General features: G+C 39.6%; 1 protein-coding gene across 10 annotated transcripts in view; it reads left to right on the top strand.

Moving 5' to 3' along the window:
- elavl4 (ELAV like neuron-specific RNA binding protein 4) overlaps positions 1-21,623 on the top strand; it is a 148,026-nt gene that overhangs the window by 73,783 nt on the left and 52,620 nt on the right. For 8 of the 10 annotated variants that reach the window (XM_043699229.1, XM_043699231.1, XM_043699225.1 and 5 more), the window contains exons 3-5: positions 4,251-4,268; positions 7,990-8,093; positions 11,753-11,906. In XM_043699229.1, coding sequence (XP_043555164.1) covers positions 4,251-4,268; positions 7,990-8,093; positions 11,753-11,906 — 276 coding nt within the window. The remainder of the gene's footprint in view (positions 1-4,250; positions 4,269-7,989; positions 8,094-11,752; positions 11,907-21,623) is intronic. The other 2 variants (XM_043699232.1, XM_043699227.1) reach the window with 1 other exon arrangement.

Raw genomic sequence — 21,623 nt, 5'->3', positions numbered from 1 at the left:
ACTATAATCGCAACAAGTGGTCGAGCAGACTGTGGGCTGATGGCATACTTCTGCTCCGACATCTTAGTATCTTGAATTCTTTCATAATCACCCAGCTCTGAACATCATCACAACCTTGGCCAAACATGAACAGAATTGCTGAATTCCAGAGAGTAACTGGCCTTGATGTCAAAGTAGTATTTGACAATGTGGCATAAAGGAGTCTTGGCAAGATGCTGCACTGATTGGAGCCCTACCCAGCACAAAGAAATATTGTTGTGATTGTTGAAGGTTGCTTACTTCAATTAAAGGACATTATTGCACAAATTCCTTAGCAGGATAGTGTCCAAGGCCCAACCATCTTCAGCTTTACCAACAATGAGCATCGTAAGTTCTGAAGAGGAAATGTTCACTACTACTCTCATCTTGGCTGATACTAAACTACTTCACGCACATATACAGGAAAACTGAGACGACACCCAGGATTGTGCTGATAAATGGCCAACAACATTCATGTCTCACACCTGCCTTATAATAATCATCACCAACATAAGCCAGATTGGAAGTTCCAGCTGGAAATGTGAAACTTCGTACTAATATAAAAATACAGGTGCAAATTGCTAATCCAGTTGTGATTGCCATCTTCAGAATATCCAGGCCATTAAGATTTGCTATCATTAATTATTGGTTATATTCATCAGGGATAAAGGTTGAGAAAGAATCCCTAGCTCATTACATCTAAACTATTCAACTTACCATTATTTAATAATCTTCCAAATCTTGACAATGTTCTGTTACATAAAGCATTATGCAGATTTTGCATCCTATTCAGTTATAATATATTTGAAATCATGGCTTTTGTGCTATTAAGTGATCTAGGTTTTCTGTTTCATTGGACTGCGTACTTAATTATATAGAATTGTATGGTTAAAGCCAATGTGTTTTCTATTGTGTACACTTATTCTCCTGAAATACTGCATGCACTTGCTTGAAGACAGTGCTTGTACATAACAAATTCATACTTCTGTAATTTCACCTACATAACAAAGGTAAAAGGTTTAGTGGGTGCTGCTAAAGAAGCCTTAGTTAATGCAATGTATTTTGCAGCTAGCTAACACTGCAGTCATTGCATACCATTAAGCCCATTGTGCTAGTACTGAGACTTTGAAAGAGTAGACCAATTAGTTCTGTTTCTCAATCTCTCTACAGCCTTGCAATTTTTCCCTTTTCAAGTTCCTATTGAAAATTTTTGTTGAATCTGCTTCCATATGCCTTTTAAAAAAATGCATTTCAGATCACAAGAACAGTGTGTAAAGTTCTCATCTTGAGTTCTTTGGTGTAGGGAATTGCTGTTTACATCGATGGATAAATGTAAAATCAAGGAGACTGCAGTGTCTTTGATGTTCTTGAGCCTCTGCAATGTGGTTGCAACTGCCCACCGGCAAGGGTGAACATTTTATCATACTGACTTATACCTTGTTACTGGAAGCTTTAGTAACCCAAGCTGGACTATTCACTGCAGGATACCTAATCTCTGGTCTGTTCCTGTTGCCAAACAATAATGTGACTGTTGCTGTTGAGATTCTGGTCACGCCCACATGTAGTTGATTTGGAATTTAGATTAGATTCCTTACAGTGTTAAAACAGGCCCTTCGGCCCATCAAGTCCACACCAACCCTCCGAAGAGCAACCCACCCAGACCCATTCCCCTACATTTGACCCAACTAATGTACCTCACACTATGGGCAATTTAGCACAGCCAATTCACCTAAGCTGCACATCTTTGGACTGTGGGAGGAAACCGGAGCACCTGGAGGAAACCCACGCAGACACGAGGAGAATGTGCAAATTCCGCACAGACAGTTGCCCGAGGTGGGAATTGAGCCTAGGATCCTGGCACTGTGAGGCAGCAGTGCTAACCACTGAGCCACCGTGCTGCCCCATGATGGTCATTATTTAGTACTAATGTGGACTTGCCATTTATCTACCCAGGTCTCACTGCATGTGAATGTGGATTGCTTCCCTGCGCCCAATATTGCCAAACCTTTGAAGGCTGACAAGGATACCGATAAACTAACGGAAAAGCACCATCATGATGGCATACTATTGCCAAGAATGTTTCCCAGGGAAGGCAGGAATGTGGATCGGCAAGCTGCACAATGGAGGAAGTCAGCCATTTTCCATAACTTAGGTCCCAACTCAGACAACTTCCCATATTGCAGGGTCCATAATAATTGAGGTGTCCTGCCCCAAAGAGGGTGATAGAAGTGTCAAAGGATAATGATCCACACAGAAAAGGTTTTAATTTTTGTTTTAATTGTTCACTGGAGGTGGGCATCACTGACATGGCCAGCATTTATTGCCTGATTTCCTTCCCTAAAGAACATTGGTGAACCAAGTGAGCTTAGTACAACAATTGTTGGTGGTTATATGCTTGCCATTAGGCTATCTTACGATTCCAATATTTTTTCATATTGAATTCAGATTTCAACATCCTCCATGGTGGTATTTAAACCTATGTCCCCAGAATATTAGCCTGGAGTTGTGGTTTACTAGTGTCGTAACATTACCACTCAAACACTACATCTCCTAGTTTTCCTTTGATCCACCAACCCTCTAAAATAATTATCTTTATCCACCTTGATGTTGATGTGCATTCACATTCTTTAATTTGCCAAGGTTCTAAACCACCAACCCTTTAATTAGACTGGCAGCCTATTTTCCTTAATAGATGAGCAATTCTGGAGGCAGCTAATTAGTCCACCTCCAGGAAATTACATCCACTGTACTTGCTTCCTGCAAGTGCAGTCTTAAGACCTCCAACTAATCCCAACAATGGGGTCCTAAACACCTTGGGAAAATCCTGACTGTTTTCTGAAGAATTAGCCACATGTAAAAGGAAACATCAATAATCTGAAACAACTCTTGCCACATATACATTTTTTTAACTAATTCAACATGGGCATAAAATTCTAATTTCACATGCAAGTACATGTATTAGGTAAATGATCAAAATGTCTGGGTACTGAAGAACTGCACTGTATTCTTTTTGTCCTTTGAATTAAGGAAACAGTCCTTTCCCACATGTGGACTATTTTTGCACTCAATGGCAATGAAATTCTCAATCCTAATGATAGTTGGAATGTCTTAACATAAGGCATACTCCTATAGGAAATTCTTGAGGTAATCAAAGCTCATTGAGTTTCTGATGGGGTATAACATGCATTTGTATCATTCTTAGAAAGGAATGCGACATTTAATTATGATATCGAAGGTAAAAAAAAACTATTTAGAAATAGTAAAGCAATCATTTGCAACTATGATTGGTTACACTTTTTCGTACTGATCCAAAGTCCTGAATCCAGCAACGGCAAATTTTAAAATTGAACAAAATAAATCTGTTAATTTATGGGTTAGAATCAGGATAAAATGATTTTGAAAATAGCTAAATTGTTGCAAGACAGTTCTGGAAAGGTGAATAATGTAGCAGTGTTAGTATCAGTATATTACAAGACTTGTTTTTTAAATTCTCAATCAGTTGATTTCCCAAACTAAATCTTGGATCCTAAGCGATTACAATAGAAATCAGAAAGTGAATGTGCATCAGCCATCTCAATCTCAAATTCTTCCTGCTGATAACAAAGTTGATTTTGAAGAAAGTTTGACTTAGGCAACTGAAGAGAAGTGAAGCAAATTGTAAAACTCTTGCAATTATTTTGAAATTAGGTTGTGAAATCTAGATATGTGTGCTTATATTGAATTTTTTTTAAAATTATTATTGAAATTATTATATACCTAAATTCCACCATGGAATAATGCATTTTAATATTAATTAATCTTAATTTTGAATATTCAATGGCATATCCTTTATTTACAAATATCCACTCATCAAAATAGTGGCATTTTCATTTTGACGTTTTTTTACAAGTTCCCCAGGTATGGGTTCTGTGGCATTGGCACACTTTGTAAATTGGCTGCTGAATAAATGATACTCAGCATAATATCATAGAGTTGAAGTTCTTTGATTTGAAAGAAATAAAATTAGACTTTTGTATCTGTATTTTTATGGGTGCTATTTAAAGTTTAATATCTCTTTTTTTAAAAATATAGAATAGTGACTGAACACTGCCAATTCCAGTCTAAAAGGTCAACATAAAATGATACTTTAATTTTTTTTAAAGTTTAGAGATAGTTTATATAAGAACCTGTAAATTTGCCCTGTTTTACTTCCTGTTTCCTGTCTCCATGCATTTCAATGGTACTGACTACAGCTGATATAAAAAATACTGGTAGGTATGGAAAAATGTATTTTAAAGATCAAAACTATTTACAATCTGAGAGTAACAATGATTGCTTTTGAGTTTTCAAAATGAGTTTCCACATAATAAATATATGTGCATAATAACAAGCTGTGTGTTTCTTCAGAAGTTCATAAGATATAGGAGCAGAATTAGGAATTCGGCCCATGAAGTCTGCTCTGCCATTTGATCATGCCTGATTGCCTCCTCAACCCCATTTTCCTGCCTTATCTCTTCAACCCATTACCAATTAAAAATATATCTAACTCCTTAAATTTACTCACTGTCCATCCATCCACACTTTGGGGTAGTGAATTCCACAGATTCACAACCCTTTGGAGAAATAGTTTCTCCTCAATTCTTTTTTAAATTTGCTATCCCTTATCCTAAGATTATGACTTCTCATCCTAGAATGCCTCACAAGAGGAAGCATCCAATTCACGTCTATTTTATCCACACCTTTTATCATCATGAATACCTCAATTTGATTTTTTTTAGATTAGATTCCCTACAGTGTGGAAACAGGCCCTTTGGCCCAACAAGTCCACAACCCTTCAAAGAGGTAACTCACCCAGACCCATCTCCCTCTGACTAATGTACCTAACACTATGGGCAATTTAGCATGCATATTTTTGGACTGTGGGAGGAAACTAGAGCACCCAGAGGAAACCCATGCAGATGCAGAGAGAATGTGCAAAGGCCACACAGACAGTCACCCGAGGCTGGAATTGAACCTGGGACCCTGGACCAGCAGTGCTAACCACTGGGCCACCGTGCCACCCCATTTCCCCTTATTCTTCTAAATTCCAGAGTGTATAGGCCTAAACTGTTTGATCTTTCTTTATATGACAAACCCCTCATCTCTGGGATTAATCTCTGAAAATTGGTTTGTTAAAAATCCATACAACTAACTTCAATAAACAGCATTCCATTAATAAACCCAACAGCACAACAGTGTGTGTCAACCTTTGCTTTTTTTTCTCGTTTGAACACTTTATAGTGCTCAAACTGTGACTCATCAACCTTCTGTTAAACAGTGAAAAACCTTAACACAATGTAGATGAAGCACTACTTAAAAATGTATTGGAACAAGCCTAATAATTAAATTTGAAATTTATATATATGTTATTTTGATTACACATTATATCAGATTTATTTTTCAAGTCACACAAACCTAGAACTTCATGTATTAAATGATAGGCAACAATTTAGCAGAAAAATATCGAATTTTCAAAACTCCTTTCAATTTCGGATTCTATTTCACAGATGTCCAAAACATTTGATAAATAGATGGTGTTGTATTTAAAGTAACATGATGAACAAACTGATTCATGTAATATAAAATGTTTATATTGTTAATTCATGCAATTATATTAGTGTCTTTACCCTCTGAAACCATCACGCCATGAGAGACCGTCACAAGTTGTTTCACACAATCAGAACCATAATAGAAATATCTAGTAGACATAGCATTGTTAAATAAGATTTTTCTACAGCATGAGTTTGATGTGACAATTAATGAATTCACTCATATGTTTTTACACTTTTTTTTCCCTTTAAGTGGAGAAGGAGGGTATGGGGAGATAATTGAAATTTTGGTAAGATGTAGAATGCACTGTCTCAAAACGTATTGTTAGCAGACAAAATTTAAATTATCACATGGGAACTATATATACAGTTGATCAGGAATAAGTTGCAGAGCTCTGAGGAAATAGCATGAAAAAGGAGATAAATGAGGAGCTTTTAGAAAGAACCAGGTAACATTGACAGATTGGGCCTAAGGGCCTCCTTTTGAGCTGGAACATTCTATTACTTTATTCACATCGAATAAAAAGGTATTGCAGTTCAGCACTAGATTGCATGGAAAAAATTGCAAAAAGGGAATAATATGTCACAGATAAAATAGTTTAACCAAATAAGGTAATTTTGTTAGTAAATAAAGGCAAGAAATTTACCATGTGTAATCCTAATAAAACTAAAGGTTAGAATGAATTAATATTGTATCATTGGACATAGGAGCAGAGTAGGCCATTGACTCATCGAGTCTGCTTAACCATGAGATCAAAGTTGACCTGATAATCCTCAACTCCACTTCCCTGTCTTTGCCCATAATCCTTGATTCCCTGACTGTTTTAAAATCTGCCTATCTCAGTATTGAATATACATTAATGACCCAGCTTCCAGGCCCCTCTGTATTAAAGAATTCCACAGATTCACTGTCTTCTGAGAGAATAAATTCCTCTTCATCTCTGCCTTAAATTGGTGAACCTTACTGTTTTACAATGCCATTTGGTCCTTAAGTCTCCAACAGAGGGAAACAATCTCTTAGTATCTACCCTGTCAAGCCCCCTAAAAATCTTATTTGTTTCAATAAAATCTCCTCTCAACCTTCTGAACTACAAAGAGTAAAAGCCCAATCTACTCAACCTGTCCTCATAAGAAAATCTCTCAGTGCCCAGGATCAACTTAGTGAACCTTCTCAGACTACATCCAATGGTGAAATACCTTTCCTTTGACAAGAGAACCAAAACCGTACACAGTATTTGAGGTGAAATCGAACTTGCAGTCTTCACAAATATAAGTTAGATTTCATGTATTAGTTTGATGTGAGATATACCAGCAGATTTAATAAAGTTGTTTTTCCTTTTATATATTACCATGTTACCGATGAGTTTTTTGTGGGCTGGGAAGTTTAGACTACAGCTATTAGTCTCAGGATTTAGTTTCATGTTAGCCATTTAGGACTGAAATAAGAAATTTCTTTACTCAGGGTGTCATTAATTTTCTGCCCCAAGGGGATATGGATACTTGATTGATAAGTGTTTCGTGACTGAGAATAATAAATTTTTGTTCATGAAAGGACATAAGAATAGGGTGAAAAAATGATGTAGAACTCAAGCTATGATCTTAGTAAGAAACCGAGAAGGCTCAAGGGCCGTATGGCCCACTCTTGTTCTTATTTCAATGTTCGTAAAAGTGGTTCTGTACTTAATTATCTTTTGGCCTTTTATGCTTCACCATCTGGTATAAAGTAATTGGGGAATGCACATGCAGCAATCAGTTGTCCTACGTACATCAAAGGAACCTCATTTGCATGTAGTAATTAAACAGCCAGCAGAAAGCCTTAGGAAATGTGATGATCAAGATTTGAGTCGGAGCAGAACAAATAGTGCAACACAACAATTTTAATTTTGTATCGTTCCATTCCTACTAAGGGACTAAGATTTGGACCTATTCTATTCCACTTTCCTCTGGTGATGTTGTCATTTATGCAAACACTTTTTTAAAAATTATACAGAAATAAATAAATATGAAATTTAAATTTAGGTATGCTTAATGTTTTGAAATTTTAAAAATTGATAATATTTTAATTTTAGTATTAATTAATTTGGAGTTGCATGGAAAAATTTCAGAAAATCACATTCAGTTTCATTTGATTTACTGAAATATTCTGTTACCAAACAAAGCTTAGACATTTGCATCCTCTATTAATATTATCCTACAATATAGGGTTAGACATGATTTGATTGCATGAATTAGGAGGAAGTGGAATGGAGAGTGGGAGGAGGAAAGGCTTCATTTTCTTTGAAAAGAACCTGAAAATTACATTACTCTTTTCAGGGAGCATCAGTTGCTCATTGTGAGTTGCATTGTAGTGAGACACTACTTTTCAGAAACTAATATTTGGCCATCTATACTTCCTCTTAAACAGGGCAAAGTTTGGGATACGGTTTTGTGAACTATGTTGATCCAAAGGATGCAGAGAAAGCAATTAATACTTTAAATGGGCTTAGACTTCAGACCAAGACCATAAAGGTAAGTGGCATCCTATTTGCTTTTGAGCATTGGTTTTTAAGGTACATATTAAAAGTTTTTTCATGAAATAAAATATATGCCTTGTGCAATTGTTAAATCACATATCATAGAATTCCCACAATATGGAAACAGGCCATAACGCCCAACATATCCACACCAACCCTCTGAAGAGCATCCCAACCAAACCAATCCCACTGCCCTATAATCCTGCATTTCCTGTGGCTAATACACCTAACCTACACATCCATTAACACTATGGGGAATTTATCAAGGCCTATCCACCTAACTTGCACATCTTTGAATTGTGGGAGGAAACCAGAGCACCCGGCAGGAAGCCACGCAGATAAGGGGAGAACATGCAAACGCCACACAGACCCGAGGGTGGAATTGAACCTGGGTCCCTAGCACTGTGAGATAGTAATGCTAACCGCTGAGCCATTATGCCATTTGGACTTAAGTTAGTTTGTAAAATGGCTGATATTAATTGAACTGCCTATTACGATTTCAGTGTGAGTGAAAATTTGGAAAAATGTAAAACAAGCAGCTGAATCAATATTACCTTTTTTTACCTTAATACTGTCAAAATTACCCATCCGGCAGGCAGTTCACACTCTGAACAGTTGACTACAACCTTTCATCTCAAAATAAACTTTCTGATACCTCCATCAACACATTTAAGACATCCAACCTTCAGAGGGTAAACAGAAAAAAAAAATTTGAATTTAATATAGAATCAAATATTAAAACTTTTGTTTACTTTTTCATCCTGTTTCGCTATTTGCATTTAAGCTTGAAGTGACATGATTGGTGTTGAGAATGTGGTGCTGGAAAAGCACAGCAAGTCAGGCAACATCCGAGGAGCAGGAGAATCGACATTTCAGGCATAAGCCCTTCATTATTAATGAGACTTGTGAACTGGAGGGTGCCAAGTTGGAGGCTTGGGATTGGGATTTGCGGGTGGCACAGTGGTTTGCACTGCTGCCTCACAGCGCCAGAGACCTGGGTTCAATTCCCACCTCAGGCGACTCTCTGTGTGGAGTTTGCATATTCTCCCGTGTCTGCGTGGGTCTCCTCCGGGTGGAGAAAGTGAGGTCTGCAGATGCTGGAGATCAGAGATGGAAATGTGTTGCTGGAAAAGCGCAGCAGGTCAGGCAGCATCTAGGGAACAGGAGAATCGACGTTTCGGGCATTAGCCCTTCTTCTCCTCCGGGTGCTCCGTTTCCTCCCACAATTCAAAAATGTGCAGGTTAAGTGAATTGGCCAGGCTAAATTACCCGTAGTGTTAGGTGAAGGGGTAAATGTAGGGGGGGGGGGGGAAATGAGGTAACTGGTGAAATCCACATTAATCCCATGTGGGTGCAGGGTCCCAAGGTGGAAGATGAGGTGTTCTTCCTCTGGGCATCGGGTGGTAAGGGTTTGGCGATGGAGGAGGACCAGGGACTTGCAAGTCCTTGGTGGAGTGGGAGCAGGAGTTGAAGTGTTCAGCCACAGGGCAGTGGGGTTGGTTGGTGTGGGTGCCCCAGAGATGTTCTCTGAAACGATCCGCAAGTTAACCTGTACCTCCACAAAGATCATCTACTGGATCCATTGCACCCAATGTGGTCCCGTCTACATTGGGAGACAGGATGCCAACTTGCGGATCATTTCAGCGAACATCTCTGGGACACCCTCACTAACCAACCCGTGGCTGAACACTTCAACCCCCCCTCCAACTCCACCAAGGACATGCAGGTTCTGGGCCTCCTCCATCGCTAAACTCTAACCACCCGATGCCTAGAAGAAGAACTCATCTTCTGCCTGCAACCATATAGGATTAATGTGGATTTCACCAGTTTCCTCATTATCCCTGCCCCCACCTTATCCCAGTCCCAAGCCTCCAACTCGGCACCGCCCTCTTGACCTGTCCATATATCTCATCTATCCGCTCCACCCTCCTCTCTGACCTATCAGCTTCTCCCCCACTTTCATCTACCTATTGTATTCTTAGCTACTTCCTCCCAATCCACAACCCCCTCCCATCCATCTCTCAGCACCCCCTGGTCCACAAGCCTCATTCCTGATGAAGGGCTTATGCCCGAAGCGTCAATTCTCCTGCTCCTGACCTGCTGTGCTTTGCCAGCACCACACTCTCTACTCTGATCTCCAGCATCTGCAGTCCTCACTTTCTCCTAGGTGACATGATTGGTGATTTTCCTTAATATAATCTTCACCTGAGTTTTTACTTCTTAATTTCATACTAGAAAGTTGAATTTCGTGTCCTGAATTTCTGTAATGTATTGCCAGTTAAGGTTATTATAGAGTCATAGAAATGTACAGCATGGAAACAGACCCTTCAATCCAATTCATCCATGCCAACCAGATATCCTAAATTAATATAGTTCTATTTGCCAGCACTTGGCCCATATTTCCCTAAACCTTTCCATTTCATGTACCCATCCAGATGCCTTTTAAATGTTATAATTATACCAGCCTCCACCACTTCCTCTGGCAGCTCATTCCATACATGCACCACCCTTTGCATGAAAAAGTTGCCCCTTAGGTCCCTTTTAAATCTTTCCCCTCTCATGCTAAACAAATGTCCTCTAATTCAAGACTCCCCCAACCCAGGTAAAAGACTTTGTCTATTTACCCTATCCATGCCCCTCATAATTTTATAGGTAGGTTTAGAAACTATTCCTTGTTAGGTCCATACACAGGCATAAATGTGCAATTTTGGGACACACTAAATTATACCTGATATTGTGTTGGATGCTGGTGCCAATTTATACATAAGATATATGTAAATAAGGCAGGCCAGTAAGCAGTTAGCTCTGTTGGTAGGATGGCTGGTCTATTGATGCAGAGTGATGCCAACACTATTCCCGGATCAGCTGAGGTTACCACGAAGACTTGCCTTCTCAACCCCACCCCTCTCTTGAGGTGCAGTGACCCTCAGGTTAAACTCATCACTGGTTGTCTCTGACTAATGAGAGAGCCTTTTGGTCCTCTAGGACTATGGCAATTTTTTTCTATATATACATAAGGGGCTTTACTCCTGTTTATTGACCCCTGAAAATACTTTGCTACAGAGCAGAATTTGTTGAGCCCATATTACTTAAGATTTTTAAGGGCTTGCTACAGCCTAACAAAGCTACTAATAAAAGTCTTTTGCATGTTTTTTTTCCCCTACATGTGGAAGGGATGAGTACAATTGCTCTTGTTGCTTCTGCAACACACCTGAGGGCTGTTGGATTTGCCATCTTTCCATTCTCATTCCTGGTTAAAATTAGAGCTTTAGATTTTCTCAATGATTTTTATTTACCAGAAGCTCTAACTCTTTGTAGCACATATTCTCAGTTTATTACCTTTATTATAATTTATGTGTGTATGGATAAGCTTAATGCAATAACCTCAATAAGCTTTAAAAGTAGATTATGTTTCACATGGCAAAAATTAAGTTCACAATTTTTTTCTTGTCTATACAATTACACAAGGCAAGTAAGTGGATTGTGTTGAAAATATCTTTAGTACAAATTTATCCTTTTTCATCATAAATGGATAGGCAGAAGATATTTTAGCAAGACAGGAATTGTACAAATTGTTCCAAAGCTACTATTCAATACTTCCTATTTTTATAAAAGCTTATTTAGCAGAATTTCTTGCTTTTATCATTTCTCTAGGTTTCTTATGCTCGTCCAAGCTCTGCATCAATTCGTGATGCTAATTTGTATGTTAGTGGCCTTCCTAAATCTATGACTCAGAAAGAATTGGAGCAGATGTTTTCACAATATGGCCGAATCATCACTTCCAGAATTTTAGTTGACCAAGTCACTGGTAGGTGTCATTGATGCTGCTACTTTTTCCATGAGATCATAAGATATAAAGAGCATAATTAGGAGATTTGGCCCATCAAGTCTGCTCTGTCATTTGATCATGGCTAACATGTTTCTCAACCAAATTTTCCCACCTTCTCCTCATAACCCTTGATCCCCTTACCAATCAGAAACCTATCTAGCTCCGTCTAAAATATACTTATTGACTTAGCCTCCACAGCCTTCGACAGCAATGAGTTCCACAGAATCACCACCCTCTAGCTGAAGAAATTCCTCCTTATCTCTGTTCTAAAGAGTTGTCCCTTCACTCTGAGGCTGTGCCCTAGAATCCTAGTCTCCCCTCCTAGTGGAAACATTTTCTCCATGTCCGTTGTATCAAGGCCTCTCAGTATTCTGTAAGTTTCAATCAGCCCTGTCATCTTTCTAAACTCCATCAAATACAGAGCTGGAGTCCTCAACTGCTCCTCATGTGAAAAGCCCTACTTGCCTAAGATCATTCTTGTACGTCTCCTCTGGACCCCTCCAAAACTAGCACATACTTCAAAGAGACATGAAGTCGTACAGTATGAAACAGACCCATCACTCCAACTCATCTTTGCCGAGGCCAAAAATTTCAGTTTGATCTGACCAGATCATTATACAGCCTTGGCAATACATTTCTGCTCTTGTATTCTAGTCTCCTGAAATGAAAGCTAACATTGCATTTACCTTCCTAACTGCCAAACGAGTCTGCATGTTAACCTGTCGAGAATCCTGAACTAGGAGTACCAAGTCTCTTTGTGCTTCAGATTCCCACTTAGAAAATAATCTTTACTTCTATTCTTCCACCAAAGTATATAATACTTTCCCACATTGTCTTCCATCTACCACTTTTTTGTCCACTCTCCTTGCCTGTCCAAGTCCTTCTGCAGCCTCCCCACTTCCTCAAAACTACCTTTCCCTCCACCTATCTTTGTGTCATCTGAAAACTTAGCAACGATACCCTCAGTTCCTTCATACAAATTGTTAAAATATAAAATGAGTAGTTGTGGTCCTAACATTGGCCCCTGCGGAACTCTACTAGTGACCAGCTGGCATCCTCACAAAAACCCCTTTAACCCTACTTTCTACCTTATGCCAGTCAGCCAATCCTCTATTCATGCCAGTATCTGAACCCTAACACCATTGGTTCTTATCTTATTTAGGAGCTTCCTATAAGGCACCTTGCCAAAGGCTTCCAAATGGATCACATACACTGGCTCTCTGTCTAACTTGCTTGGTTCCTCCTCAAAGAATTCTAACAGATTTGTCAGGCATGACCTCCACTTAATGAAGTAATGCTAACTCAGCCCTATTTCACCATGCACTTCCAAGTGCTCCACAACCTTATCCTCAATAATGGATTCTTAATATATTACCAACAACCAAAGTCAGGCTAACTGACCTATAGTTTTCTGTCTTCTGCCTCCCCCCACTTCTTAAACAGAGAGTATTGCATTAGCCATTTTCCAATCCCCTGGGACCCTCCCTGACTCCAGTGATTACTGAAAGATCACCACCAAAGCCTCTACACTCTCCTCAGCCATCTCTTTCAGAACTCTCAGATATTATCCATCTGATCTAGGTGTTTTATCCACCTTGAAACCTTTCAGCTTCCTCAGCACTTTCTCCTAAGTGTTGGCCAATGTCCTCACCTCTGCCCCATGACTGTCTTGAAATTCTGGTGTGCTGCTGGTGTCTTCCAATGGGAAAACTGATGCAAAGTCTCTATTCAGTTCCTCCACCATTAATTAATCCCCATCACTACTTCTCCAACCTCATTTTCCAGTAGTCCAAGGTCTACTCTTGCCTCCTTCTTGCATTTCAGATGTATAAAAAACAGTTTTGCAGTCTTCTTTCATATTACTTGCTAACGTCCTCTCATATTTCATCTTATCCCCTTTAATGCTTTATCAGTTAACCTCCGCTGGTGTTTAAAGGCTTCCCAATCTTCTGGCTTCCCACTCATCTTCACCATGCTATATGCTTTTTCTTTTGCTTTTATGTTGTCCCTGACTTCCCTTGTCAGCCATGGTTGCATCATGCTCCCCTTAATATCTTCCTTCTTCCTTAGGATTTCTGGTTTGCCTCCAGAATTACCTCCAGAAACTACTGCCATTGCTGCGCTACTGACTTCCCTGATAGGCTGCACTTCCAATCAACTCTGGCCAGCTCCTCCCTCATGTCTTTACAGTTACCTTTAGCCAATTGTAATATCATTACATCTGATCCCATCTTCTCCCTCTCAAACTATGAAGTGAATTCTATCATATTATGGTCACTACCCGTTGGGGTCCTTCACCTTAAGTTCCCTAATCAAGTCTGCCTCATTACACAATACCAAATCCATAGTTGCCTGTTCCCTAGTGGGCTCTGCCACAAGTTGGTCCAATCAACCATCTCGTAGAGATTCCACAAATTCCTTTTCTTGAAGTCCGTTGGCAACCTGTTTTTCCCAGTCCACCTGCATATTGAAGTCCCACATGATTGTTATAATAGTGCCTTTTTTACATGTCGTTTCTATCTCCTGATTTATTTTCTTCCCCACATCCTAACTACTGTGAAGAGGTCTGTACCAGTCCCATCACACTCTTTTCTCATCTGTGGTTCTTCAACTTTGCCCACATAGATTCTATGCCTTCTGACTGTATATAGATTTAATTTCATTTCTTACTAACAAGGCAACCTCGCCCCTTCTGCCCATCTACCTACCCTTTCGATAGGATGTGTGTCCTTGGATATTTAGCAGCTAGCCCTGTTTCCCTTACAGGCACCTCTTTGTGATACTCACAATATCATACTGGCTAATTTAAATTTGTTCCATAAGCTCATTTACCTTGTTTCATGTCCTGCAAAATTTAAGTACAACACTGTCAAATCTACATTGACTGTCCCATTTTCATAATTATCCCCGTTTCTGTTTTGCCTGAAGTTATATTCCAGACCCTTTCCATACTTTCTGTCCTATTAGTTGTTCTCAAAAATTAATAACCTTTGCTGAACCCTCCCCTCCTTTAACTTTTTCCATAATTTTCTGGACATATGGACCCAATATTCCAGGTGACCACGTACAATGTTGTGACAATATTCATTCTTTCAAGGAACAGGACTATCTCCAATAAATGTTTTGAATTGAAATCTTTGATTTTATTGTGCTTTCTTTTGTAAATGGCAGCATGAACTGTCATGGATTTTCACTCATTAAGTTTTGCAAGTTTTTTCAGATTCATTCTGTTCTGAGAGCTGCATTTTATCAGATCACGCAAAGCACTATAAGCTGATTGATATACGTGCCCGATATTGTCAAGGGCTGAATGCAAACTGTATGTTTAAATCAATACCTTTCTCAGATCTGTGCACAGTTTGCATCCTGATTTCTTGACACATTTGCAGTTGGCCATTAGATATCTGTATTCAGCATTCAATAAATGGGAAACACAGGAGAGACAGTTTCTCTTATTTACAACGAGTTAACATATCTTGCCCAACCATACTTGGGTGCAGTATGCTTCAATGCGATGCAAGATCATAGTGGTTGTGAGCTTGAGTATCTCTGTGCAGCAGTACCAACTCTAATTTCTATTAAGGTTCAGTCAGTAAGCACTGAAAATGTAAACTTTTATCTTAAGTTCAAGAACACGATGTCAGCATTATTTATTTTGGTACAAAGAACTATTTGACAATAACAAAGGTGGAATTGCCCTCCTCCTCCTCCTCCTCCTCCATCTGTCTGTAACTTTTGATACACTCGACTACCCGATCCTGTGTCTTCTGCATGGGACTACTCTCACCTGGTTCCATTTTTATCTATCTAATCATAGCCAGAGAATTACTTGTGATGCCTTTTTGTCCTATTCCTAGATTATTACCTCTTTTGTTCCAGAAGGCTATATCCTTGGTCCCTTCCTATTTCTTATTCACTTTCTGTCTGTCAGTAACACCAACCAAAAGCACAGTGTTAATTTGTGGTAAAACCTGCTCTATCTCACCACCACCTCTCTCTCTACAACTACAGTGGCTGAATTGTCAGACTACTTGTCCAACATCCACTCCTGGATAAGCAGAAATTTCTTCCAATTAAATCGTGGGAACAGTCAAGCAATTGTTCTCAATTCTCACTCCAAACTCATTCCTAACTATTGATTCCATCTATCTTCCCAGCATCAGCCTAAAGTATAAGCCAGTCTGTTCGTACTATTGATATCATTCTTGACCTTGTATTTATGCCATCACAAAGATTATCTGTCAATTTTCATCTGAAATCCTTACTCATGCCTCCATTGCCTCTAGACTTAACTATTCCAATGTGTTCCTGGCCAGGTGAATTCATAACAATGATACAATTTACAAGTATAAGGAGATGTATTTTGATGGGGTCAAAGGCAAAAGGAAAGTATTCTCTAAATGGCAAGACCCTGAGGAGCATTGGGATACAGAGGAATCTTGGGGTCCAAGTCCATAGCTCACTGAAAGTGTGCAACACAAATGAATAAGGTGTTAAAGAAGACAAAGGTTATGTTTGCCTTCATTCAGGGCACTGAATATAAAAGTTGGCCACTCATGTTGTAACAGTATAAGAATTTGGTCAGGCCACATTTGGAGTACTGTGCACAGTTCTGGTTGCCACACTATAGGAAGGATGTGGTGGCTTTGGAGAGGGTGAAGAAAAGATTTACTAGGGTGTTGCTTGGTTTGAGGTGTATTAGCTATAAGGGGTGGTTGGTCAAACCTGGATTGGTTTTGCTAGAACATTGGAGGCTGAGAGGCGACCTGATAGAATTGGATAAAATTATGAGAGACAAGGATAGAATTGATAGTCGGAGTCTCTTTCCCAGGGTGGAAATGTGAAATACTAGGAGGCATAGGTTTAAGGTGAGACAGCGAAGGTTTAAAGGTAATGTGTGAAGGAGTTTTTTTTAATGTGGAGGGTGGTTCTTGCCTAGAAGGCATTGCCAGGGGACATGATCGAAGCTAACAACATTTATGAGGTATTTGGACAGACACATGAGTGGGCAGAAAATAGAGGAATACTACATGTGCAGGCAGATGGCATTAGTTTAGAATAACATATGATCAACACAGACATGGCAGGGTGAAGGGCTTGTTCCTATGCTGTATGATACCTGGACTTCATGGGTTAAGTTATGAAGAGAGATTATAAAAATTGTTTGGACCTGTTTTCTCAGGAATTTGGAAGGTTAAGGGGTGATCTCATTAACAGGAAAAGACCAGGGTAGGTGAAAATAAACTATTTCCACTGGTTGGGAATTATAAAACTAGGGGGTATATCTGGAAATTAGGACCAGACCATTCAGGAGAGATGTTACAAAGTACTTCTATGCATCAAGAGTGGTAGATATTTGAAACTCTCTTCCACAAATAGCAGTGGAGCAATGGGGCGGCACGGTGGCTCAGTGGTTAGCACTGCTGCCTCACAGCACCAGGGTCCCAGGTTCGATTCCAGCCTTGGGTGACCGTCCGTGTGGAGTTTGCACATTCTCCCCGTGTCTGCGTGGGTTTCCTCCGGGTGCTTCAGTTTCCTTCCACAGTCCAAAGATGTGCAGGTCAGGTGGATTGGCCATGCTAAATTGCCCAGAGTGTTAGGTGCATTAGACAGAGGGAAATGGGCCTGGGTGGGTTACTCTTCGGAGGGTCGGTGTGGACTGGTCGGGCCGAAGGGCCTATTTCATAAATGTTGTTAGCTTCGATCATGTCCCCTGGCAATGCCTTCTAGGCAAGAACCACCCTCCACATTAAAAAAAACTCCTTCACACTGTAGGGAATCTAATCTAAATCTGAAATAGATAATTTTTTGTTAAGCAAAGATATTAAGGTATATGGGCCAAAGGCAGGTACATGGAGTTAAAGCCACAGATTAGTCATGATCTTGTTGAATGTCGGCACAGGCTTAATGGGTTGAATGGCATACTCTTTGTTTCTATGATCATAATCTCCCACTTTCTCCACCCTGCAAACCTAATGCCATTTAAAGCTGTTGTCTGTGTTTTAACTTGCACCAAGTTCGGTACCCCTAGCACCACTTCATTCACAGACCTACTTTGATTTTCAACCAGCAACCCAATGATTTTAAAATTTTCATCTTTGCTTTCAAGTCCTACAGTGGCCTCACCCTTCCCTGTCTTTTTCATTACTTAAAGCCCTACAATTCTCTGAGAAATATGCTGCTCAAACTCTGGTCTTTTGTGGAGCTCTGATTTTAGGTGCCACTTTACAACTTTAATCACTTTCCCTTGGCAACCCATTGAGTAGCCTAAATCTGAAGCTTTGGTATATCCTCCCTATACCTCTCTGCCTTTCCACCCCACTTACCTCCTTTGAAACGCCTTAAAGCCTTCTTCTTTGAACAAGCTTTTGCTTGTCAAATCTAGTATTTCCTGAGATCATTCAATAGCACACCTTGTTTTGAAATGCTCCTGTGAAGCGCCTTGGAACATTTCTTTATGTCAAGAGCACAATGTAAATATAATTTGTTGTCACAGGTATCAGTTGAATGTGGCTATTTCTTAAAGATTCATGTGATTCTATTTGTGACTTAAACATCAACTGAAAGGACGGGGGAGAGTTTTATGCAAGACTGGATGTGCAGATCTCTTCCCCTTTGTCATCGACAAAAAGAAAACTTGCAGATGGTTGAACTGGGCACACAATACACACAGGAAAGCATGTTGAGTCAAAATGTAAATAAGGAAAATTCACCATTAGACATTTGACCTATCACTTACTTCCCAGTAATATTAGGTTCATTGTACCTTGCAATGGACAAGATTAAGGGCAAAGGGAAGCAGGTCACTGTTTCTGGATCCCAAATTTGCCCTTTGGGAAAATAGTGACTCATGGTGAGTCCCCCTTACCTGACTTGTCTAAGTAATGAGAGTGGATGAATTTTTGAAGCTGAAGGGCCATTCGGGCTTACTTGAGGATAAGAAAGGGAATTGGTACTTTGAAATGAAACTCCTGGTATTCAACATTTTCTATCAAATTTTCAGAAATGACACTGCAATCAGGCCACTACATAGGGATAGGGATGAGAACTCTGACTACAAGACAGTTTATCAGTGCTCCTGCACTCAGATAGTCAGGAATAGTCTCTTCATCTCACGAATGATAGGGATGCCACCTGGAAGGCCACTATTACATAGCGTTAAAATCTGCTCAGCCTTGCTTGTGGGAACCTGGAGACCAATTGGAAAATCCCAATCAGCCTATTTTTGGTTCTGAATGAACACACACACAATTTTCAACCTGCCTCTAAAACTTGTACCTGGAGCCAAAATTAATCCAAGGATTCATCAAAACAAAGAATAGAACTGGAATAAAAAACTTTAAATAAATGTTTGGAGCACTAATCTGATGTATACAAAGTAAGTCAGGTCAGTTTGCATAATTTACAAGTTTCCCCAGTTTCTCCTTCTGAGATAGCCAGTGTGATTATTTTAACTTTCTTGTCCCTTGATGGGGCTCAAAATCCTGCAGTAGTTTTCCAAAAGCAATTGCAATCAATTCTTCTAGGAAAATTAGCAATGGACTCTTTTAAAAAATATTTTTTGGACAGGACCTGAAGAAGAGATTACATTGCATCAAGGTATTACAATAAAATCCACAACCTGCCTCACCTGATCTGAGAGAAATGCATTGAGAGACTGTAAGTAGCATTAGCCAGTGTGGTTTGTATTCTGTGCAGCAATTCAAAACTTCCCACAAAATCTGTGCAAAAATTGACTCTTTAACTTTCCATGCTTGGATTGCGAACAGAATATTAAATGACCATTGACTACACAAAAAGAAAGAAGGTAAGTTAGTACCTGCCCTGGCTCCAATTTATGGATCATCAGTTGAGCACAATTAAATCTACCTAAGAATGAAATATAAGGAATTTCTGGACCATATCGTTTGCAAATCACATTTATTTTCTCATTAAGTAAAATAGAATTTTAAAATTTAGATAATGGGAATCCTGTATATTTAGTATATCTGGACTTCCAGAAGGCATTTAATGAGGTGCCACAGAACAGGCTAATACACTAAGTAAGATCACATGGGGTTAGGGGTAATTTATTAGCTTGGATAGAGGATTGGCAAAACAACAGAAATCAGAGACTCAGGATAAATGGGCCTTTGCTGGTTGGCACAGTACAAGTAGTGGGGTGCCAGTAGGTTTGCATCTTGGCCCCAACAATTTAAATCTATATTAATAACTTGGATGTAGGGATAGAAAATACTATAGCCAAATTTGCGGATGACACAAAATAGGTGACAAAGTAATCGCAATTAAAATATAAGAAATTTACAGATGGATATGGATGGGTTAGGTCAATGAGGCAAACTTTGATAATGAAGAAGTTTAATGGGGATAAGTGTGACCATTTTGGTCAGAGGTACAGAAAGGCAACTTACTATCTAAATGAAGAGAAGCCTTAGAGTGCTTTGGTGCAGTGGGATTCAGGTGTCCTTGTGCATAAATCTCAGAAAACTAGTAAGGAAATATAGCAGGTAACAGGGAAGGCAAGTGGAATTTTAGCATTTATTGCTAAAGGAATGGAGCATAAAAGTAGGAGACTGAATAAGGCATTAGTGAGACTGAATCTGGGGCATTGTGTACAATTTTGATTCCGTATTTGAGGAGGAATGTACTTGCATTGAAGGCAGTTTGCAAGGTTTGTGTGATTGATTCCAGAGAGATTGAGCAGTTAAGGCCTATACTCTGGAGTTTAGAAGAATGAGAGGAGATTTAATTGATGTATATAAGATGCTAAAGGGCTTGACAAAGTAAATGTAGAAAGAATGTTTCCTCATGAGGCAATTTAGAACAAGAGGTCATAGTTTTTGGATAAAGGGTAGCAGACTTTATCTCATGAGGAGAAATGACTTAAAAGGGTCGTGAATCTGTGGAATTCACAACCTCAGTAGAACATAGAACATTACAGCGCAGTACAAGCCCTTTGGCCCTCGATGTTGCACTGACCCGTGAAACCAATCTGAAGCCCATCTAACCTACACTATTCCAAACTCATCCATATGCCTGTCAAATGACCATTTAAATGCCCTTAAAGTTGGTGCATCTACTACTGTTGCAGACAGTGAGTTCCACACCCCGACTACTCTCTGAGTAAAGAAACTACCTCTGATATCTGTCCTATTTCTATCACCCTTCAATTTAGAGCCCAACCTAATCTAGACCCACCTGCCAGCATTCGGCCCATATCCCTCCAAACCCTTCCTATATATATACCCATCCAAATGCCTCTTAAATGTTGCAATTGTACCAGCTTCCACCATTTCCTCTGGCAGCTCATTCCATATACATACCGCTCTCTGTGTGAAAAAGTTGCCCTGTAGGTCTCTTTTATATCTTTCCCCTCTCACCTTAGACCTATGCCCTCCAGTTCAAGATTCCCCGACCCCAGGGAAAAGACTTTGCCTATTTACCGAGTCCATGCCCCTCATAATTTTGTAAACCTCCGACGCTCCAGGGAAAACAGCCTCAGCCTGTTCAGCCTCTCCCTCTAGCTCAAATCCTCCAACCCTGGCAACATCCTTGTAAATCTTTTCTGAACCCTTTCAAGTTTCACAACATCTTTCCGATAGGAAGGAGACCAGAATTGCACGCAATATTCCAACAATGGCCTAACCAATGTCGTGTACAGCCGCAACATGACCTCCCAACTCCTGTACACAATAC

Source organism: Chiloscyllium plagiosum, chromosome 11 (genome assembly GCF_004010195.1).
Source record: "Chiloscyllium plagiosum isolate BGI_BamShark_2017 chromosome 11, ASM401019v2, whole genome shotgun sequence".
NCBI lineage: Eukaryota > Metazoa > Chordata > Chondrichthyes > Orectolobiformes > Hemiscylliidae > Chiloscyllium > Chiloscyllium plagiosum.
The sequence above is the reverse complement of the archived record's forward strand: the minus strand, read 5'-3'. Positions and strand labels throughout refer to the sequence as shown.